The 23,744-nt window shown below is 35.4% G+C and overlaps 1 protein-coding gene across 5 annotated transcripts in view; it reads right to left on the bottom strand.

Moving 5' to 3' along the window:
* BTBD10 (BTB domain containing 10) overlaps positions 1-23,744 on the bottom strand; it is an 81,168-nt gene that overhangs the window by 36,971 nt on the left and 20,453 nt on the right. For 2 of the 5 annotated variants that reach the window (XM_039240871.1, XM_039240872.1), the window contains one exon: positions 19,350-19,505. The exons of 2 other annotated variants lie outside the window; for them this stretch is intronic. In XM_039240871.1, the coding sequence (XP_039096802.1) occupies positions 19,350-19,450 (101 nt within the window). In that variant the 5' untranslated portion in view covers positions 19,451-19,505. Of the gene's footprint in view, positions 1-14,138; positions 14,264-19,349; positions 19,506-23,744 lie in introns of those variants that run through there. One more of the 5 variants, XM_039240870.1, reaches the window with a different exon arrangement.

Here is a 23,744-nt window from a genome sequence, read left to right as displayed (position 1 = left end):
TATCCAAAATATATGAAGTTCTACAACACACACACACACACACACACACACACACACACACACACACACACAAAACCCAAATAACCAGATTAAAAAACAGGCAGAGGACCCGAACAGATATTTTTTCCAAAGAATATATATGGATGGTCAACAGGCACATGAAAAGATGCTCAGCATTACTAATTATCACGGAAATGCAAACTAAAACCACAAAGAGGTATCACCTTACAATAATGGCTAAAACCAATCAGAATGGCTAAAACCAGAAAGAAGTAACAAGTGCCACTGAAAATGTGGAGAAAAAGAAACAGTTGTACACTGTTGATGGAAATGTAAATTGGTACAGCTACTGTGGAAACCAGTGGTGGAAGTTCCTCAAAAACTTAAAAATAGAAAATACCATATGATCCAGCAATACCACTACCCAAAGAAAACAATAACAGAATTGAAAAGATATATGCATCCATGGGGAGCCTAGCTGGCTCAGTCAGTAGAACACCCCATGTTTGGAATAGAAATTTGGGGTCGAAATTACCTAAAAATAGGAAGGGAGGGACAGAGGGAAGAGAAAAAAAGAGAGAGAGAGAGAGAGAGAAAGGAGGGAGGGAGGGGAAAGGAAAGGAGGGAGGGGGAAAAAAGGGAGAGAGAGAGAGAGAGAGAGAGAAAGGAAGGAAGGAAGGAAGGAAGGAAGGAAGGAAGGAAGGAAGGAAGGAAGGAAGGAAGGAAGAAGGAGGGAGGAAGAAAATACACATGCTTCCCTATGTTTACTGCAGCATTACTTACAAAAGCCAAGATATGGAAGCAACCCAAGTATCCATCAATATGGATAAAGAAAATGCAGTATATATACTATAATGAATACTACTCAGCTATAAAAAGAATGAGATCCTGCCATCTGAAACAACATGAATGAACCTAGATGGTATACTGCTAAGTGAAATAAGTCAGAAAGAGAAAGACAAATACCATATGATTCCACTTATATGCAGAACCTAAAAAATAAAACAAATGAAAACCAAAAGTCAAAGTCTGAAATACAGAGAATTGGTGGTTGCCAGAAGGGAGGTGGGTAGGTGAGATGAGAGAAATAGGTAATGGGGATTAAGAGACACAAACTTACAATTTTTTTTAGTTTTATAATTTATTTTATTTTTAGTTTTAATTTTTTGTGTTTTTATTTTTGAGAGAGAGAGAGAGACAGAGTATGAATGGGGGAGGGACAGAGAGAGAGGGAGACACAGAATCTAAAGCAGGCTCCAGACGCTGAGCTGTCAGCACAGACAGAGCCCAATGCAGGGCTCAAACTCACAGACCATGAGATCATGACCTGAGCCGAAGTCGAATGCCCAATTGACTGAGCCACCCAGGCACCCCAAGAGGTACAAACTTACAACTGTAAATCACAGAGATGAAAAGTACATCATAAAGAATATAGTCAATAATATTGTAGAGGCACTGGGTGGCTAAGTTTGGTTAAGCATCGGACTCTTGATTTCAGCTCAGGTCATAATCTCGCCATCCTGAGAGCAAGCCCTGCATCAGGCTCAGTGTGGAGCACGGAGCCTATTTGCCCTTTCCCTCTGCCCCTCCCCTGCTCATCCTCTCTTTCTCTCATTTTCAAAATAAATCAAATTTTAAAAATAATAATAATAATATTGTAGTAATAACGTTGTATGGTAACAGATGGTGACTACACCTAACCTGGTGAGCACTGAATAATGTATGTAAGTGCTGAATCAATATGTTATATGCCTAGAATTAATGAAGCATTGTACGTTAATTACACTTCAATATTGAAAAGAAAAAAAAAGACCTCAAGGAAACTTTTGGGTGTGATGGATATGTTCATTTACTGATTGCAGTGAGGTTTTTTAAGTGCATACCTGTATCAAAACTTATCAAACTCTACACCGGAAATGGCCTCTTAGTTAAAACATGGCTTGCTTAAGGCTATCCTCCCAGAAAGTTTCTACTTAGTCATTTCAATTACACTTAAGTAACAAAAGTCATGCCTTTCTTCTAATAAATTCTAAATTCTCTTTCACTAATCAACATAGATTCTTGCATTTCTCTTATAACATGGTTCTTGTTCTCATGAAACCACAAGCATTTCCACAATAAGATTAAAAACAACTACCATCTCCAACTGATCACTTGAAAACCTCATAGATCAGCATTTATTACCCAACAATTACTAAAGAAACCCAAATCAGAATCCATAATCATAAATCCTCTAAGATCACAATTTTCGTCAATAATATCACTCACAGCACCTCACTATGTAAATAAACCAACCTTAAACATAAATCCTATTGCCAAAAGAATTTCCATTTTTTAATCTTGCAATTTTATAAGCTAATTATGCTTCCAATTTATCTTATGCCAACTCTGCACTTCAAAATCATGCTTTGAAGCAGAAGATAAATCAACAGGCAGTAAATCTCTCCCCTCCAAGATAAATCTCACTAAAACGGTCACTCTCAGAAGCAAATATCTATTTATATCAAACTTCAGAATATTTGTTTTATATGAATTTCTGCTTATGATCTTGCCACCTAATTTGTTTCAAAATTCCAATTTCGGCAACAGATTCCAATGGCAGGCAAGTTCCTAAGGACTGAAGAGAAATTAAAGGGTCTTTTTTATTTTGTTCAGTAAAACTAAAAAACACCTACAAGGGGTAAAATAGTAAAGTAGTATGTAGAGAATTTTAAAAATCCAACAGTACTGCATTCTCTGAAACGATAAATAAACTATGGTACATCCACAGAATGGAGTAGTACTCAGAAATAAAAAAAGAACTACTGTTATGTACAACAATGTGAATGGATCCAAAGGCATTATACTGAATGAAAAAACCCAAACCCAAAAGTTTACACACTCTGATTCCATTTATATAATATTCTCAAAATTATAATGATGAAGAACACATCAAGGGTTGCCAGAGGCTAATGATGGGAGGAAAGGGCGTGACACTAACGAGATAGCAGGAAGGAGTTGTTTGCTTGTGATGATGCAATAGTTCTGTTTCCTAATTGTGGAAGTAGTTACATGAATCTATGTATTTGATAAAATATCACAGAATATATACTAGAAAAAAAAGAGTTTATCTAAAAACTGATGTCTATAGTTTATAGTATTGTACCAATGTCCATTTCCTGGTTTGTTAATATACTCCACCTATGTGAAATGGTATCATTAAGGGAAGCTGGGTGAAGAGTACCCAGGAACTCTGCACAGTTTTTGCAATTTCTTGTAAATCTAAAGCTATTTCCCAAAAAGAAAAATTAATAAAAAAGGCTGTAACTGATATTACTAAGCACTGCTGCTGCTATCCAAGAGAAACTAGTTGTAACAAATACACAAAATATCTATAAAGTGAATGATATTCATTTATATATGGCACCGTTATGTAGTAAACACATGAAACAATCTTATGTGATCGCATCTTCCCAGTCTGAGTAATTATATTACCTATCTTTAAACATTTCCAGCAACTAACACCATAACCTGGTGCATCTCATTAATGTTTGTTGAACTTAGCTGAAGTTTCAGGGTATATATAATATCTAAGCATTTCCCTTCAATGGTTGTTTATCCCTTAATGTGGGGGGGTACCATATGGAGAGATTTAAAGCTTTACAGTTTATAAAGTGTTTTAAACATTTAATCAAGCTTTTAACCTTTTCTTAAAAATGAGGGAAGTATCCTTGAAGCAGTATTTTAAATCCTATTTTTATTCTGGGGAAAATTAAGCTGTTTTTATTACTCTAACAAGTATTATATTTTATGTTTTAGCTTTTTAAACTAAGCCTTTTAAATGATTTCATAGTAATGTATTTTTAAACACTTAATCTGTATATGCTTTTTATAAGAATTTTTAAGGTGTTAAAAGATGCAAAACCATGGCTCATGGACCAACTGCAACCCACTGATTTTTATAAATAAAGTTTTATTAAAACACAACTATGCCCATTCATTTAAATATACATTGTCATGGCTGTTTTCACTCTATAATGGCAAAACTGAGTGGTTGCAACAGATACTATATAGTCCACAGACCCCAAAATATCTACTATTCAACCCTTTATAGAAAATGTTTCCCATTTCTACATGTCAGTAACTGTGATGATATAAGAAATGCTACCAAACTTCTGAACCTATTTTCAACAGATTTAATGCAAATTTCTCTCATCTTTCCCCCCTTTTCTGGTCTATTAGCATTTCTATAAGCTTTTTGTTCTGCTTAATAAACTGTCAACTTCCCAAGGAACAAAGGCTAATTACTGAAAAAGGAAGCTCTCAACTGAGGACTGAGCTATGCTCTCAAAGGTCATCTGTAAATCTGTTGTTTGATCCATTTTTTTTCATGGAAATATTTTAAATAATACTTAAATCGCAGATTTCCCCACTAAAAACAACTTTCGCAAGAAATATAGCCCAAGAATAGTTTTAATACTAGTCCTAAATCCTAACATCTTTCTCTTCTTAAAAATCTCATTGTCAGATAGTCAACAAGTCTAGTAACACAGACCCAGGGACAGCAGCAAGAAAGTTCCATAGAAAAAAGTACCCTTGGGGGCACCTGGGTGGCTCAGTCAGTTAAGCATCCAACTTCGGCTCAGGTCATAACCTCATGGTTCCTGGGTTGGAGCCCCCTGTCGGGCTCAGTGCTAACAGCTAGCTCAGAGCCTGGAGCCTGTTTGAGATTCTGTGTTACCCTCTCTCTCTGAGCCTCCGCTGCTCACGCTGCCTCTCTCAGAAATTAAAAAAAAAAGAAAAGAAAAAAAGAAAAAAGTACCCTTGTACACTGTTGGTGGGAATGTAAATTGGTACAGCCACAGTGGAAAAGGCTCCACAAAAAAATGAAGGTATGAAGGTTCCTCAAAAAATTAAAAACAGAATTAATCTATGATCCAGTAATTCCACTACTGAGCATTTGTCCAAAGAAAATGAAAACACTAACTTGAAAAGACATATGCATCCCTATGTTTACTGCAATATTATTTACAATAGCCTAGACAGGGAATCAACCCAGGTGCCCAGTGATAGGGAATGGATAAAGAGGATGTGGTATGTATCTATGGCGTATGTATGCATACATACATACAATGGACTATTACTCAGCCATCAAAAAGAATGAAATCTTGCCATTTGCAACAACACGGATGGACCTAGAAGGAATAATGCCATAAGTGAAATAAGTCATTCAGAGAAAGACAAATGCCATAGGATTTCACTCATATGTGGAATTCAAGAAACAAAACAAAGATAAAAAAGAGACAAAAAAAACCCTCTTACATACAGAGAACAAACTGGTAGTTGGCAGAGGGGAGTGGGGAGATGGGACAGATAAAGGAGAATATCTTGATGAGCAATGAGTAACATACAGGATTGTTAAATCACTATACTGTACACCTGAAACTAATGAGTGTATGTTGATTATACTCAAATTTTAAAAAAAAGGAAAATTTCATATAGTGTTGCGTGACTATTCTAAGAGCATCTTTTCTTTGAAGTCAATTGAAAACCTAGATACTAAAAATTCTCAAAGTACCCCATAAGGGCAAAGCTTTAATATTTTACTACCAAGGTAAAAATTTTCTCAACTGATACAAACTAATTTCATACAAACAGCAAAGGAGACAGAGGCTTCTTTAACTTTCAAAATGTCTATTACTTTGTTGCTGGTTTTGGAACTTTTTTAATAAAGGAAGATGTTGCTAGGCAAGAATAATCTCCAAATAAGACTCTCTGAGGGGCGCCTGGGTGGCTCAGTCAGTTAAGCGTCCGACTTCGGCTCAGGTCATGATCTCACAGTTCGTGGGTTCGAGTCCCACATAAGGCTCTGTGCTGACAGCTAGCTCAGAGCCTGGAGCCTGCTTCAGATTCTCTATCTCCCTCTCTCTCTGACCCTCCCCTGCTCACACGGTCTCTCTCTCTCAGAAATAAATAAAACATTAAAAAAAAAAGTCTCTGAAGTTATAATATCTAAATGTTATATTGCTAATTTTTTCAGTTCTAAAAAATAAGTTTTTTTTTTATTTTTATTTATTTCTAGGAGAGAGAGAGAGATAGAGAGAGACAGCATGAGCAGGGGAGGGTCAGAGAGAGAGGGAGTCACAGACTGAAACAGGCTCCAGGCTCTGAGCTGGTAGTCAGCACAGAGCCCAAAGCGGGGCTCGAACCCACGAACCACGAGATCATGACCTAAGCGAAAGTCGGACGCTCAACCGACTAAGCCACCCAGGCGCCCCAAAAAATAACAGTTTTAATTCATCAATACGTATCAGATGCTTACAGTATACAGTGACAACTGAACCCTGTAACTAAAAGTACTCTTACATCCCCTCCTTTTTCCTAAAAATTTGTTTTAACATGGATTCAATATATCAAATATTCACTGAACATAAATCGTATGCTACATACTATTCTAGTTCTTATGTATATAACCAAGAAAGACTCTGCCCTTCAAATTTAATACAATCTAGAGGAGAAAAACACAGAATATATACAAATAAATACATTAAATATCATATGGTGATAAGGGCTATGAGGAAAAAAGAAGCAGGGTAAAGAGGACAGAGACTCATCATCTTGAGGAATGAAGTTCTATTTTACAGAGTGGTCAAGGTGGGACTGAGATGTCTGAGCAAAGTTCTAAGGAAGAGAGAAACAGAACCATGAGAATATATGAGCAAGCAAAGAGCCTGTGACAAGAGTAATCTTTGGCTTTTTTCAAGGCATTCAAGAAGGCCAGGATAGCTGAAGCACAGATAGCAAGGACCATGTTAAATGATGAGCTCAGACACTAGGGCCAGATTATGAAGGGCCTTAAAAGAATGTTTAAAGAGTTTTTGGAATAGCCAAAGTAATGTTGAAAATGAAAAGCAAAGCTGGAGGCATCACAATTCCGGACTTTAAGCCATATTACAAAGCTGTAATCATCAAGACAGTATGGTACTAGCACAAAAACAAGACACATAGATCAAAGGAACAGAATAGAGGACCCAAAATTGGACCCACAAATGTATAGCCAACTAATCTTTGACAAACCAGTAAAGACTATCCAATGGAAAAAAAAGACAGTCTCTTCAGCAAATGGTGCTGGGAAAACTGGACAGCAACATGCAGAAGAATGAAACTGGACCATTTTCTTATGCCGTGCACACAAATAATTTCAAAATGGTTGAAAGATCTAATTTTCTAAAATCCTAGAGGAGAAAACAGGCAACAACCTCTTACCTGGCCACAGCAACTTCTTACTAGACATGTCTCAGAAGACAAGGGAAACAAAAGCAAAAAAAAAGCCATTAGGACCTCATCAAGATAAAAAGCTTCTGCACAATAACAAATGAAACAATCAACAAAACTGAAAGGCAACTAATGGAATGGGAGAAGATATTTGCAAATGACCTATCTGATAATGGATTAGTATCCAAAATATATGAAGAATGTATACAACTTAACACCTAAAAAAAACAAATAATGCAATTTAAAAATGGGCAGAGGACATCAATAGATATTTCTCCAGGGGCACCTGGGCGTCTCAGTTAAGCATCCGACTTCGGCTCAGGGGTCATGTCTCACAGTCTGTGAGTTAAAGCTCCACATCAGGCTCTGTGCTGATAGCTCAGAGCCTAGAGCCTGCTTCAGATTCCGTGTCTCCCTCTCTCTCTCTCTGCCCCTCCCCCTGCTTGTGCTCTGTCCCAAAAATAAGTATTAAAAAAGTTTTTAATAGACAGTACTCCATAGAAAAACTACAGATGGCCCACAGACACATGAAAAGATGCTTAACATCATTCATCATTAGGAAAATACAAATCAAAACCACAATGAGATACCACCTCACAACTGTCAGAATGGCTAAAATTAGCAATTCAGGAAACAACAGATGTTGGCAAGGATGCAGAGAAAGAGGAATGTTTTTGTAATGTTGGTGGGAATACAAACTGGTACAGCCACCCTGGAAAACAGTATGGAGGTTCCTCAAAAAATTAAAAATAGAACTACCCTAAGACCCAGCAATTACACTACTAGATATTTATCCAAAATATACAAAAATTATACATTATACAAAAATGCTGATTCGAAGGGGCACATGCACCCAAATGTTTACAGGAGCACTATCAACAATAGCCAAATTATGGAAAGAGCCCAAATTCCATCAACTGATAATGATAAAAGATGTGGTGTGTATACACACACACACACACACACACACACACACACACACACACACACACACACAAGGGAATACTACTCCGGTATCAAAAAGAATAAAATTTTGCTATTTGCAACAATGTGCATGGAACTAAAGTGTATTATGCTAAGTGAAATAAGTCAGTCAGAGGAAGTCAAATATCAAGATTTCACTCATAAGTAAAATTTAAGAAACACAACAGATGAACATAGGGGAAGGGAAGGAAAAATAAGATAAAAAACAGAGGGAGGCAAACCATAAGAAACTCTTAAATAAGGAGAACAAACGTGCGGGTTACTAGAGGGGAGGTGGGTGGGCGTATGCACTAAATGGGTGATGGGCATTAAGGAGGTCAACTGCTAGAATGAGCACTGGGTGTTTTATGTAAGTGATGAATCACTTGGTTCTACTTCTGAAACCAATACTACACCATATGTTAATTAACTTGAACTTAAATTCATACATACATACATACATACAGGGTTTTTGCTGTTGATCTGAGTGAAATGGGTACCAGTGCAGTATAAATTACATAATCTAACTTATGTTAAATCAAGTGGACAACAGAAGAAAGGATGCAAAGACAGAATTCAGAGGCTACTGTGAATAATCTAGGGGAGAGCTAAAAGTGACCTAGACCAGGGTTGTATCAGCAAACATGGCAAAGAGTGGACTATATATTTACAAGAATAAGAATCTGAAATTTCAGTGGTGCCTAGGTAGCTCAGTCAGTAAAGTGTTGGACTTCAGATAGGGTCATGATCTCACAGTTTGTGGGATCAAGCCTCACATCGGGCTATGTGCTGACACTTTGGATCCTCTGTCCCACCCCCCATCTCTGCCCCTCCCCTTCTCATGCACTCTCTCTCTCCCTCTCTCTAAAATAAACAAACATTTAAAAAAAGACTTTGAAATTTCAGAAATCAAGTGCAGGATGTGAGAGAGAGGAATCAAGGAGGGCTTTATGATTTTGGTCTGAGCAACTTAAAAGAATGGAAGTTCCATTTCCTACATGAGTATAAGAGTGGGAAGATTAGGTTTGGAAAGGATACATGTATCTTAGACATGTTAAAGAATGAGATGTTAATTCAACATCCAATGCAGACATCAAATAAGGAGTTAGACACATATGTCTATAGTTCAGGGGAAAGGTCCAGGTTAGAGATGACAATTAAAGAAGTGGAAATGTCCATATACTTGATATTTTCAAGCAACTCCCTACCACAGAAAATTATAAAGTAGCTTTATTTTTTTATTTTTTTTTTTTACGTATAGTTTATTGTCAAATTAGTTTTTACATAACTAAAGTAGCTTTAAAATATAGCTAGCCACTATTAAAAACTTCACAGATGTAAATAAATGATCAGATATATTTTGTATCTACTGATTAGTCATTCATTCAACAAATATTTACTGAGCACTTTATGCCAGTTGCTATTCATGATTGAGAGTAACATTAGAATGCATACATAATCACATACTGTTAAAGGTGCTTCAAAAATTTTTTTAATTTTTTTAATGTTTTTTATTTATTTCTGAGAGAGAGAGACAGCGTGAGCAGGGGAGGGTCAGAGAGAGGGAGACACAGAATCTGAAGCAGGCTCCAGGCTCTGAGCTAGCTATCAGCACAGAGCCTGACACGGGACTCAAACCCACGAACCATGAGATGGTGACCTGAGCGGAAGTCGGACACTTAACCAACTGAGCCACCCAGGTGGCCCCCAAAATTATTATTTTTAAAAATAAATATGGAGCACCTATCCTACTTATTACTAAGGGCGGAAAATCAACCAATGAGAAAAAAGGTATGACGTACAAATACAAGATTTAGTTTTAGAAATCTATATCAAATTGCGAATATTTTAACAAATTAGTTTCACAAAACATGTTTCTAGAGAGAAATTCTAGCAACTCCAAAATCACTTATACTTCCAAATGTCCTTTTGAAAACAGACTTACTCCACTAAATTCCCTTCTCTATGCCTTATGCTAAAATTTTAAGCAGCAAAAGAATTAAAATTAAAAATCTAAGCAGCTCTTTCTGCCCACAGGTCCAGTCTCCGTGCTTCAATAAAACAACCTTAAAAACATAAATAAAAATTGAAATTAAAAATCTACACTACCCTGCTAAATTAAACTTAGACTGATAAAATTAAAGCATGAGAATTTACATCAGAGGCCCTTTGATACCAGGCATTCAATATGCCTAAGTTACCATGAGAAATACCCAAAGAAACACTGAATCTAAGTTCAGGAAAACCCTTTTAGAAAATGTAATCCAAATACCTATCTAATTTCTGAATCTCATCTACCAAGTCCTCATGAATTGGCTGACCTTTGCTGTTAATGTCAGGGAAAGGTAACTTTTTTCTTTTTAACAGTTTTGTTCCATCTTTGGAAAGCTCTGATTCTTCTTAACAATAAGCTTAATTAATAAACCTTGTCATCCGACCCTAGTTCAGGGTTTAGACCAGTTAATTCTCTGTTGTGGGATGTTTAATAGCACCCCTGGCCTCTACCCTCTAGGCACTAGCAGCATTCCCTCTTCCCAGTTGTTAACAACCAAAAATGTCTTCAGACATTGCCAAAGCCCAATGAGGGGCTAAAGCAGGCCTCTCACCGGTGAGAACCACTGCCCTAGCTATCCACTAGGACCAAATAACAATAACAAGAACACTAAGATCTGAGCAGTTAATACATGCCAGGCACAATTTTGAGCACTTTACATATATTTTCATTTAATGCTCAAAACCATCACCAGCTGAGAAAATGGAAGCTTAGAGGATAAGGAATTCACCTAAAAGTAGATAGCAGATTAAATGGCAGGTCTGAGATGTGAACTAAGCAGTTCAATTTCAGAGCTCATGCCTTCAACCTCAAACAAGTCTGACTCACACCAAGTCTAATGTCATTTCCAAAGGACAAACTCTTCACATATCTGAAGATGCCTCTTGTAACTAGATTCCTTAATATCAATCAGAGCTGCCCCCAAGACCTCTAATCAGTTCCTTAAACTTAAAAGGTTTCCAACTTCTTCACATCCTTCCTCTGAATATACATAGAACTAAAGGCACCAATACTTTGGTGTAACAGCAGAGTGTCTCTAGCCTTCTTTCCCACTAAGTATGATGGTTTTTTTAGCGGGGATGGTGGGGGAGAAAATGGGATGATGGCAGTCACATTGTACTTTTGTTTTCTAACAAGTTCACTGCCAAAAACCACCCCCAGGTCCTTTCCATGTGCATTGCTGTAAAGCCATGCTAACTTACGGTAGTGTTAAACATAGTAAGTGTTAGATTTAAAAAAAAAAAAAAAAATTCACTTTAATTTAGTCCAACAATACAAACTCTGAGCTCATATTGGATCATTTAATTTATCATGTTCCTTGTTCATGGTCATCTATAAATTTGATCATTTGCCTTTTCCAGATGTGCAACAAGACAAGGCCAAGAAAAAAGCCATCTTCCAAGATTATTGATAGGGTCATTCAAAATCAAACTCATGTTAACATAATCAACTTGTAGCTAACTCATTTTTCCTTCATCATACACCCAAGGGCATAAAAAATGACTTTACCAAAACCTAACCTTAAGTCCAAATATACCTGATATTGTTACTAGTCTAAAAACTGCATCAGAAAAAAAAAAAAAGAAAAAAAAAATCAAAGTTGCTCTAACCATCTATTTTTAGCAAACCCATTCTGGATCATTTTTAACCTATTTTTCTTCAAGTTAGTCATAAAACTCCCGTTTCCATTTTTTGTTATAAAATCTTTTTGTTATAAAATCTCAAAATCAGAACTAGAATCCCCTATCTTTTAGTACTTGTTTTCTCATAAAACCTTTAGAAACCACAAATAATACCAATAAGCTTAAAATTTTATAGGCATTTCCTTTTGTAAATGTTTAAATGTTTCAACTGGCTGAGAAGGTAATCCATTTAACTAGATGCATTCTTTATCTCTATACCCCACTTACGTCCTTCATTGCAATGTTTGCTTTGTTATTATGTATTATTGGTGGTAGTGGTGGTTTGTTCTTCCTCTAAAAGAGAAGCTTCTTAAGAGCTAAGGGATTTTTTCTTTTTCCTTTATTGCCAGGTATTATTATTACACTTTCTTTGATTATCTTTTTAAATGTATTACAAGAAACCCTTTGGTTGGTCTTAGCATTTTTCAAATGTCTCAACTCATCTGAGCTCCTGTTTTACTAATTTTTATAAAGATTTATTTTGTATAAACTTTATTATGGCAATCTTAGCTATTTCCTCTGCTTTAAAAGTAGTGCATTATCTTTAAGGAGTTTATTGTGTAATCACACTAAGGATCTTTTTCTGTCTCAAAAATATCAAAATTACATTTATACTTATCTCCCTTAGACATTCTTCCTTTTCAAGAGTAATTTATCCTACAGAGTCATGATGATCTTTTCTCTTATCAAAAGTTAGGAAAACTCAAATTGGCAAGTTAAAAAATATATACACAAAAACACTATGCAGTTCTTGAGAATTATGCTATGGAAGACCATTTTGTGACATAGGGAATGTTCATGATTAAGTGTTAAAAAGAAAAGGTTATATAACAGTATATACAGTAATAATTCAAAACCATTTTCAAATATATGTGATTTTATATTTTTGTATATACACAAAAAAGGTTATATGCAAAAATGTTTAAAGTACTATTTCTTTTGACCACAGCATAACATATTTTTTTCTTCTATGTGCTTTCTATATTTATAAATTCACGCAATGAATATGTATCACTTTTACAATAACACAGGCATTATTATTTTAAAAGAACCAGCAAAATCAGAGAAAATATTCTATAAAGTATAAGACAAAAAGGTCTAGCTTGAGATTTCTGCTTTTATAACTCTATTCTAAAACAAGCTTAGAAAAACATTTCTGGACACCAAACCACAAAAAAAGCCAATACAAGATACCACTAGCTAGCCTAAATATATAAATAAGTCATGACAACCATCAAGATAACCATTCAAACTTTTAGAAATTAAATAGGGGAAATCACAAGGATTTCCCATCAGTTCAAGGAAAGGCTGTTATGAACCATTTAAAACCATTAAAAATTAAAAAAAAAAAAAAAGTACATCCCTCCCCCCCCTCCAAAATCCCCACAAAATGAAGGGTCAGTAAGCTAGGGATAATGAATACAAAAGAACAAAATTAGTCAAATCATTTAATACTGAGCTAAAATTTCCAATTAAAAATAAAGTAAGCAATGTCACCTGTTAAGACTGAAAATCTCACAGCAAGAACAATTATCTTTACTTATAAATTCTGTCTAGTTGAAAGTCAATTTGCAATTATCCAAAAACTTATCTGATTTGCTCTCTATTTCAATGGCAGCATCTAGATCATTTATTCAGAGTCTATGTTCTAAAAAACTAGGAAAAAAGTCATTTTAACCAATTAAAACTTATCATTCAAATATATTCAGTTTTTGTAAAACACTACTACACGTTAAGTGGTTCAACTAATGATTAAATTATCCAGAAGTAAAAATACACTTACCCCCTTCTTTAGGAAATTATTTCAATTATTTCATTTGCATATCTTGAATTTAATTTTCAAACATATTAAAAATATTTTAAATTGTCTTTCCTTAAATTTTTTAAGATATTCATAAAAAAAATACCAAACATAATGCATTCTCAAGTTACATGAAGATTCTACTAACACTTTAAACAATATTAGAAAAAAAAAAAGCATCAAACCCATGAAAACAAAAAAACACACTCCATTTATTTTTAAATAACTTGCCATTAAGCTGACAATCAAGACATATGATCTTTTCCATCCAGAAAAGTAAATGATCATAATGAAACAAAGGCCAAACATCTTTCTCAATCTCTCTCATATTCATAGATGTATAGAATTATAACCCAGTGATATCATGTAATAAATGAATACACACCTTACTTTAGTATATGCCAAGGAAGACACACAAAAACAAGAAAAAAATTCTGAAATCAGAGTATAAAGGGACTCTGCTTTTTCAAACAATGCAGCACTGAAAGCCAGGTCAGCATCCTTGGGCATTACTAGGAAACTTTAGCACATCTGATATTTCCATCATCTTCAATATTCTTCTGAACAATCAGAAATATGCAGTCTCCCCCTACCTCACCTGTCCACAGACTTCCTCTAGCTTTCCTCCCTCTACTATGTAATAATGCTATTGCGGTTATTTAGGCTGCAAATGTTCAGAGATACAACCCCCTCTATGTATTAATTCAGTTCATTTTCTCACAGACACTGACTCAGCCGTGGGTTGTGCAGCACTGACGTTTCTAACCAAACAGCATCGTGTGAGCTGTGATCATCCCATTTCTCCATCTCTGTGCAGTGATTGGATATTGTAATTGATAGACAGGCTGAAGAAAACTCAGGAGAGGAGGGCTTAGTGATATGTAGCTATGTTGCCAAATGCCATCTGTAATGCTAATTCTAGCTCTGCCAGCTTGCCAGGTTTTAGAAAACTAGGATACAGCTAACTTTCTTTTTTCCTTTCAGTATTTTCTTGTGTACTCATTCTGGGCAGTAAAGATTCTCCTTAAAAACAGAGGAAAAATATTATTTGTACTTTAAGAATCCACTTAAGAACTATTCTTTAAAGCAACCAAACTTTTCCATTTCTAAACTACTGCTCAGACTACGAAGTTCCTTAAAAAGGAAACTGTAAAGCTCAATCTTCACACAGTCTCGGAAGAAATGAGCATGCGTACTTGTATGTGGGAATGAAACCTTGAAGCAAAGTCTGATATTGAATGTATGATACGTTTATCTTTAGTAACCTGAGCAGACTGCAGATCTGAGTTTTAAATAGTTGTATTTAACCCAATTTAAATGTTCAAGAGCCTTTAAGCATATTGTCAATCTAGCCTTTCTAATATTAGTTGTAGAGAAAAGATGTTCTTTTCCCTTTTTAAATACAAAAACTATTATAATTTATAAAGAAAGTTGTTGCAATTCAGGCCAAACACACTTCAGCTGAAATGATCTGTAACCTTTCAGCAAGTTACAAACTCCTCTATAGAAGTATTAACTATACACTACTCAAGAAGAAAGTTCAGTAATTTATTAACTCATTTATTTGTGAGCAGTTGCTTAAGCCAGAGGGAACAGAGACACCCTGAAGTACATCTGAGTTGAGATTAGCTTCCTTGTCTTGTCTTTTATATCACAGTGCTATACATACCAAATCTACATTCCAAAGAAAATTCAGAGAAGAAAGTATCTTAAAGTTTATTAGATGGAAATGAAACCACAAGCCAATGCCCACTAAATCCTTAAACCCCACTGGTAAGCACACATATATAGGAAACGAACTTAAGATTTATTTTTACACTTGCCAGTAAGGAAAAGCGGGGGAGAAAAAATTGAAAACTACAGGCAATTCCAAAAGGTGAATAGAACAAAATATAAGTTTAAACAAGACAATTTTTTAAATTATGTGTAAAATCTGAATCAATAAAAAATAAGGCATGCTTGGGGCACCTGGGTGGCTCAATCGGTTAAGTGTCCGACTTCGGCTCAGGTTATGATATCGCAGTTCGTGGGTTCAAGCCCCGTGTCAAACTCTGTGCTGACAGCTAGCTCAGAGCCTGGAGCCTGTTTCAGATTCTTATCTCCCTCTCTCTCTGACCCTCCCCTGCTCATGCTGTCTGTCTCTTTCTCTCTCAGAAATAAAACATTAAAAAAAATTTTAAAGAAGGCATGCTTATTTCTCTGCTGCCAAAGACTGAATGTGTGTCCTCCCAAAATTCGTATGTTGAAATGTATTCCCCCAGTGTGATAGTACTTGGAGGTGATGAGTTAATTAGGCTGAGGACAAAGCCTTCATAAATTGGATTCATACTTTATAAAAAGACCCCAGAGAGATTCCTAGCCCCTTGTACCATGTGAGGACACAGCAAAAAGACAGTTGTCTGAACCAGGTAGGGAGCCCTATCAGACATCAAATGTGCCAGCACCCTAATATTAGACTTTCTAACCTCCAGAACCATGTGAAATAAATTTGTTGTTTATAAGCCACTTGATCTACGGTATTCTCTTACAGCAGCCTGAACAGACTGAGACATTTACTTTTTATAAATTTAAATCCCCAGCTCTGTTTGAGGCGGCAACACGCCCATTTATATTGCTCAGCCTCTATGATCCAGAGATGACCATACGACATAGTTCTAGCCAATGATTTATAAGCAGATGCTTGCTGGAAATTTCTGAGAAATTTAATTTCCTACTATAAATGAAACCCTTTTCCTATTGCCCCCTTCTTCCTTCTACCTCATTCTTGTCTGGAAGGTGGACATGATGGCTAGAGCCATCTTGCAATCATGAGAAAAGCTAAGAATATCAGGGATTTTTGATCCTAGCTTACTTAAGCCACTAAATCCACATCATGCCCTACTTGTGAAGAAAGAAAACAAACCTCTAGGGGCGCCTGGGTGGCTTAGTCGGTTAAGCGTCTGACTTTCGCTTGGGTCATGATCTCACGGTTCGTGGGTTCGAGCCCTGCATCGGGCTCTGTGCTGACTGCCAGCTCAGAGCCTGGAGCCTGTTTCAGAGTCTGTGACTCCCTCTCTTTCTGACCCTCCCTTGCTCACGCTGTCTCTCTCTCTCCTAGAAATAAATAAAACATTAAAACAAAACAAAACAAAAAAACCTCTAACTTAAGGCAGTTTTTAGCCTGGCTTTCTTTCCCTTAAATATCCCTAAATAAAATACACAAGATCCAAAAAAAGGATGAAAGTAGGTAGAAGCATAAATGAAACCCAATTGGTCATGAGTTGATATATCCTGAAGTTGAGAGATATGTACAGAGGGGTTTATTATACCTGTTTTCTCTACTTTACATATATTTAAAATGTACCATAATAAGTTGTGTAAATTTTTGAAATTAAAAAGAATGAGAAACTTGTTTATAAATTTTAGCTTTGCCATTTAGAATTTGGATGGTCTTAACCTCTTTTTTTTCATCTGTCAAATAGGGACAGTAATACTATTCATAGAGCTCCACCTTAAGATCTAGTCAAAGTTATCTACAAAAAGTCCCTGGCAGGAATGTCCTCCATCTACCTAATCATCCAAGGATTAATTCAAGTCTCATTTTCACCTACTCAAGTTGATGCTGAATCCTTCTCTAAACTCTTATTTTACTACAACTCACTACCACAGTTCGGTGCCCTGTTGTTCTCTAATTGTTTCACATGTAGATATTAAAGAATTCCAGGCTGGTACCCTGAAAAAGTTGTTTTGTTTTGTTTTTTTAAGTTTATTTTATTTATTTTCAGAGAGTGCATGCACACACATGCCTGTGGGGGAGGGGCAGAAAGAGGAAGAAAGAAAATCCCAAACAGGCTCTCAACACAGGGCTTGATCTCACAAACCGTAAAATCATGACCTGAGCTGAAATCAAGTCAGTTGCTTAAATGAATGAGCCACCCAGGCAACCGGAACCCTGACAAACTTCTGAATCTCTCCTGCATTGAGTAAAAGTTCTCAACAATCTTTGTTGATTGTTAGTTTTTAGAATCTCCCAATTAATTTAATATCGATTTGACTTTTCAAAAGTCAAATTGTATGTATTTTTAAAGTATCCAAAGTCATATGTTCCTAAGTGTATAAGATCAAGAGATCTCTAAAAGTAAGCTATTTTCCCTTGGGCAGAACTTCTATAAATGTGGGTAAAATAAGCTCAAAGGAGGTCATGGTCTTGCCATTTAAAACAAATAATGTATTGGTATTTATTTTCTATTTCTCTTTAATATTTTTCAACTAAACAACCAGTATTACTGCAGTCCACCTGAAAAGAGCACTAAAAAGTTACTGATGCTATTGGGTATCAAGAAGAGCTATGATATTTGCCACTGAAATAAAATAACAGGAATGAAAAAAATAGTGTTAGTTTTGGTAAATTTTCCTCATTGTATGCATATACCTTTTATAAAATAAACAGCTTATTTTCACCTTGTCACCACTTCATATATAATGCAGTACTGTACGTTAGCAAGAAAAAAAAACATTACGAACTAGGAAGGATAACATAGAATTCACCTGGAAAATGTACACAACACAGCAAATATAAATAGCCCACACTTAAGGAGATAAAACTAAATTCTCTTTAATCTCACAAAATTATCCATGTAAGCAGGATAGAGAAAAAGTATTAGAGCACCAGTTGAAGCACACACACACATACACCCCCAAAAAAATGAATAAACCAAAAAACACTCATACCATTGCTGTGCATTTATAAATTAGTCAGTCAACTCAACTCAACTTTTTCACTCAAGACCTCACCACCTTAAAAGTCCACAACAAAGATAAGACTTCTTGTCAGGAAACTTTAAAAAAAAAAAAAAAAAAGTACAAATTTCTATTTTCTAGCTACAGTTTATGGTTTAAAAGTACCTGAATTGTTTCTTTAAAATTATAAAAAGGATTTCAAAACAAAAAAAATTACAACAAGGATTTCAATTATGATGGCATTTTTAGGAAAACTAGGAACAGTTATCTGTGATTAGAATTTTACATTCAAGTAAAGTAAATGCTTGGTAATGTTCCCTAAGTAAATATTCACAAAGCACAATACTCTATAGGAAAACATGCTTACATACCTGCAATATGTTAGGTTTACGAGCTGTCAGTTAACACCGTAAATTATCAGATAATAAAGTGTTCTAAATGAGGTATTCCTCGTTAAGTCACACAGCACAAAATGAAAGCTATGATACAGCCTGTAAATTATTATATATAATCTACACAGACAATATACTTAGAACACAAAACAAATCTCAATTAGAGAGTTTTAAATAACAAAGAACTAACCTGTCTTGCCGAGGTTCACAGTTAAATTAGTTACAGCATTTATTCACAGGGTCAACTAAGGAAATTTTAGCATTACTTAGAAACAGAAACAAAAATTTAAAGAAATACAAATGTAAGAAAATGAAAAGGAAAGAAATGTTTCCATACAAGTTTTTTAAGGAGGAATGCAAACATTATTTTCTGTAAACCAGCCCCCATCCTCTGCAGGACTTGCCACAACCAAATGCAGTTTGGTTCTTTATAGAAGTCAATTTTACCAGAGCTTTGATACATGACATACATGTGTTCTACCTACCTTGAATGTTTATAAAGTTTACGAGGTCTACTATGCAATTTCCGATCCCAATTCTCTGGATCACTGGAGTTACTGTCATAAGGATGAGGCCGTCCTGCCATCCCACTTCAAGCTTCCTCACACTACTGCTCTGAAAGCATATGTAGCACCCATAACCTACATGAAAGAGTAGTGTTGACCTTTAAATCTAGTCCACACAGAGTAAAATAGTCAACAATTTTACATGCTTTCTGATACTACTGTGACAGATTTTTACAGTGACGAACAGGATTATAAAATATCAGACACACAAACTGCCACAAAGGAGATTAAAACAAACACCAGAAGTCTTTTTAGGTACTTTTCATCTGATTTTTCTAGTAAATCTGCTTACACCAATGCAATAGTTTAACAGTGTGCTATTTATGTTTAGCAAATACACTTAACTGCCTTCTGGGTACCTCAATTTTTCCAAACATTAATATAGAACCAAAAAAGGCAAAGCAATTCCACAGAATGACTCTTCCAGACTAAAGTTCACTTGGAATATATTTCTTAATTACTAAAAGCTTTAAGATACTTAATAAAGCATCTAGTAAAACCAAATAACAAAGCTGTTATTTTTTTAACCAAGTTAAGAACTCCTGTATAGAAATTTAGTGTGGGCTCAAAAATTAAAGTATGTAAATATCGTGATGTTTCCTTACATTATAATTAACACACAAAATATAGTATTGATGTGATTCATACACTTCATGTCTTTTCACATGAGACTTGTGACTGTTTTTTCTAGTACAGTCATAAAATTATACAAAAATTCAACAGCTTCACAGAACACCTAAGCTAAGTATTTTAAAGTATATTCACTATCCAATTTAATCTTCACACCACCTTACAAGGTGGGCATTATAATCATAAAAAGAATAGAAAACAGTCTCAGTAGTTTAATAAATTTGCCAAAAGGTCACAGTGTTGGTAAATGGCAGGATTATAAAGAACAGTGAGAATTTATTATATGGAATGAAGTCTTGATCTTGAAAAATGCTCAGGCTGGAGTATTTTATTTGGAAATAGTAAGTCAAATTTGACTTTCAGAGACTCCAAACATCAAAACTAAATGAAGTTAGACAATCAGAACAAAGTTATATAATCAGGAACAGAACATAGGTTTCCTGACACCCATTCCTGCATGCTTTCTATATACTTTTCCAAGATGGATTTGATAGAGGGAAGTGAGTTGTGCATAAACATCAAAAGGAATCCAGATTTGGGAAAATACTATAAATTACATTTATAAAAAATTCCAGTACAATCTCACAAAAAATGTGAAGATAAATTTATTAATAACATTTTGAATCTAGGGGCACTTGGGTAACTCAGTTGGTTGAGTGTCTGACTTCAGCTCAGGTCATGATCTCACGATTCCTGAGTTCGAGCCCCGCATCGGGCTCTGTGCTGACAGCTATGTGCTGAGCCTGCCTCAGATTCTGTGCCTGCCTCTCTCTCTGCCCCTACCCTGCTTGCGCTCTATCAACAATTAATAACACTAAAAACAAAAAAAAAAACAAAAAAAAAAAAACACAACTTAAAAAAAAATCTGAATCTTAGAGCTCATAAAAAGAAAATACTTCCATAAAAAATAAAAGGTTAAAAAAAATTTCCACTTTGGAGAAACTGTTTTGCTATTTTATATTTTTTCATAATTAATAACGTTCTTTCCAAAAACAATTGAAATCTTGCAATAAGTGAACACTTTAACACATTAAATATGTAAACATGTAGGTAGATCAAGGAGTGACATAAAAATAACAGAAAAGGAGGGTACCTGGCTGGCTCAGTCAGAACTCTTGATCTTCGGGTCATGAGTTCAAGCCCCACACTGGGTATAGAGACTACTTAAATAAACTTTAAAAAAATAAAAATAATAGAAAACAGGAAGTGGGAGAACTGTACAATGGCTAATTCAAATTGCTAAGTAAACGCCACACAGTTTATTTGCTGACTGCTCCTGGAAAAGGAAACCAATTTCTTTAAAGATCACTGAATAATTAAAAATCAGATATCAGAAAAATATAAAAACTATAAAATTACTTTGAAAACAAAAAACATCAATCTCACTTCAGTCTTTAATTATAAAAATGTATTTACTAAAAAAGAGACTCTTTAAAACTTCAATTTGATATTATATCTAGTTATCTGTACAGAAGAGATGAGGCAGAAGAAACAGGTAAGAAAGAACAAGCCAGAGACAAAGGAAAAAGTCAGAAAAAAGTGGTCACAGAGCAAGAAACACACGAAATGTAAAACAAGTTATCAAGAAAAATTAACAAAAAGGGAAAATAAAGATGTAGAGAGGCTTAGTAGGTTGTATAGAATGAGATTTAGAATTTTTTCCTTACATTATAGGTCTTCCAATAAGCGATTTCACACATTAACATTACAAGAGCACTGTATCTAACCCTGACTCTTAACTATAAGCCACACCCCTCTGGAGACCCAAAGGTGTCCACTGAGGGAAAAATGAGGGAGATAGTGACTAAAAAACAGAACCTCAAAGAATACATAAGGCGAATGCAGATCTACATTTTCCAACATTTTACAGTGGGTAGCATGTAGCTAGCAGAAGGGAAATACCAGTAGATCTTACTAATCAATCCTGTTAAAATTAATAAGCATGTATTTTACAGCCAGACACAAGAAAGTAAAGAATTCAGATGAAAGCTATCAAAAAGGTCAAATGGAAAATCTTATTTACATTTGTCAATAAAACTTGGGTATCATCATGTGAAAGACCTTCCCAACCGTTACTCCCAATAGTCAAGACTACGAACATGCTAAAAAGAAGAGGAATTCAAGTTGAGAGATATCTGGAAAAAATATGCCTGTGTTTGCCTACCTGTGCTGTCCTACTTCCAAATGTTATCAATAAGCTATAGACAAGACTACAAATAGATAAAAGATAAATGACACATTATACACTATTTTGAAATGTCTAATAATCTCTTCTATTTTAACCAATCTCTGCATCAGAGTGACAAATTCATTCATTCATTCAAGAACTTACTGAAAACAAAATATGATATGCTAAGCTATTTATAAGATGTAAATCACCTTGGGCATTACTCCTGTGCTCCCAAACTCACCCTAGTAAAGGAAAAAACCCTCAGTTGATGGCTCCATATACCACTTACTCCTGTGTCTCTCTCCCACCTGCATAATTCTTGCTATTACCCCAACTCTTCATCTCCATTAAAGTTTGGGTGTTCTTTAGGATTCCGTCTTCATTTGCTGAATCCCAGGAGACAGCAGACAAAGAAACCATGAGGACCAAACCCTTGAGAACACCAGGTTTTACATACTACACACACTGTTTTCATTATCTCTATCTGAATTCTTTAATAAGCACCCCAAATTCAACAATGCCAGACTCTGTCTTGGCCTCCCACATCAGCTAGTGTCCTCTCTATTCTCTAACTCAAGAACTCTGAAGTCATCCTTGACTTCTCATCTCCCAACATCAAGTCTACTTCAAAGTTTTCTTTTAACTCTTTTTCTCCCTTTTCATTCACAAGGCTGCTGCCTTCACTTGAACCCTTAACATGTATCAGTAAGGCTTCTAGTTGACCTTTTTATCACCATTCAGCCCATACTCAATGCACTGTAATCAAATGATCTTTCTAAAAACTTGTAATGGCTCTCCATTTCCTGATCTAAACTCCTTACCACAAAAATATCCTTTAAAATAGGACTCTTGACTCCTCAGTGTATACTTCATATAAGGCAAACTAAAGCTTATTACTGTATGGATCTTGAAATCATCAAAAAATTAATTACTGGGGGGCGCCTGGGTGGCTTAGTCGGTTAAGCGTCCGACTTTCGCTTAGGTCATGATCTCGCGGTTCGTGGGTTCGAGCCCCGCATCAGGCTCTGTGCTGACTGCCAGCTCAGAGCCTGGAGCCTGTTTCAGTCTGTGACTCCCTCTCTCTCTGACCCTCCCCTGCTCACGCGGTCTCTCTCTCTCTCTCCTAGAAATAAATAAAACATTAAAAAAAAATTTTTTTTAATTACTGGACTACTAGAAACAAAGTTCTTAGAAAACATGTCACAGTTCGTTGATATTTTTAGGCATAACAGAAATAATCTAAATTCTAAATAATTTAGATATAATCTGTAGAAGGAGAAGCAACTGGGTCTATTGGCAAGAGAAATACATTCAGGAGATTGCCAAAAAGTCAACTAGGAAAAAGGCAATTCGATTACTTCTCTTCCCTTGGATATTACCATTTAAAAATGGGGAGTGGGAAAACAATCTTCAAGACTATAATAACACAAAAAAGTGAATTTTGGGATACTATTTCCGGGTAATATTAATTAATGGCAATGATCCATAGAAGAGCTTTTTTGTGTTTTGTTTTG

Source organism: Hyaena hyaena, unplaced genomic scaffold, assembly GCF_003009895.1.
Source record: "Hyaena hyaena isolate Hyena2069 unplaced genomic scaffold, ASM300989v1 scaffold_183, whole genome shotgun sequence".
Lineage (NCBI taxonomy): Eukaryota > Metazoa > Chordata > Mammalia > Carnivora > Hyaenidae > Hyaena > Hyaena hyaena.
The sequence above is the reverse complement of the archived record's forward strand: the minus strand, read 5'-3'. Positions and strand labels throughout refer to the sequence as shown.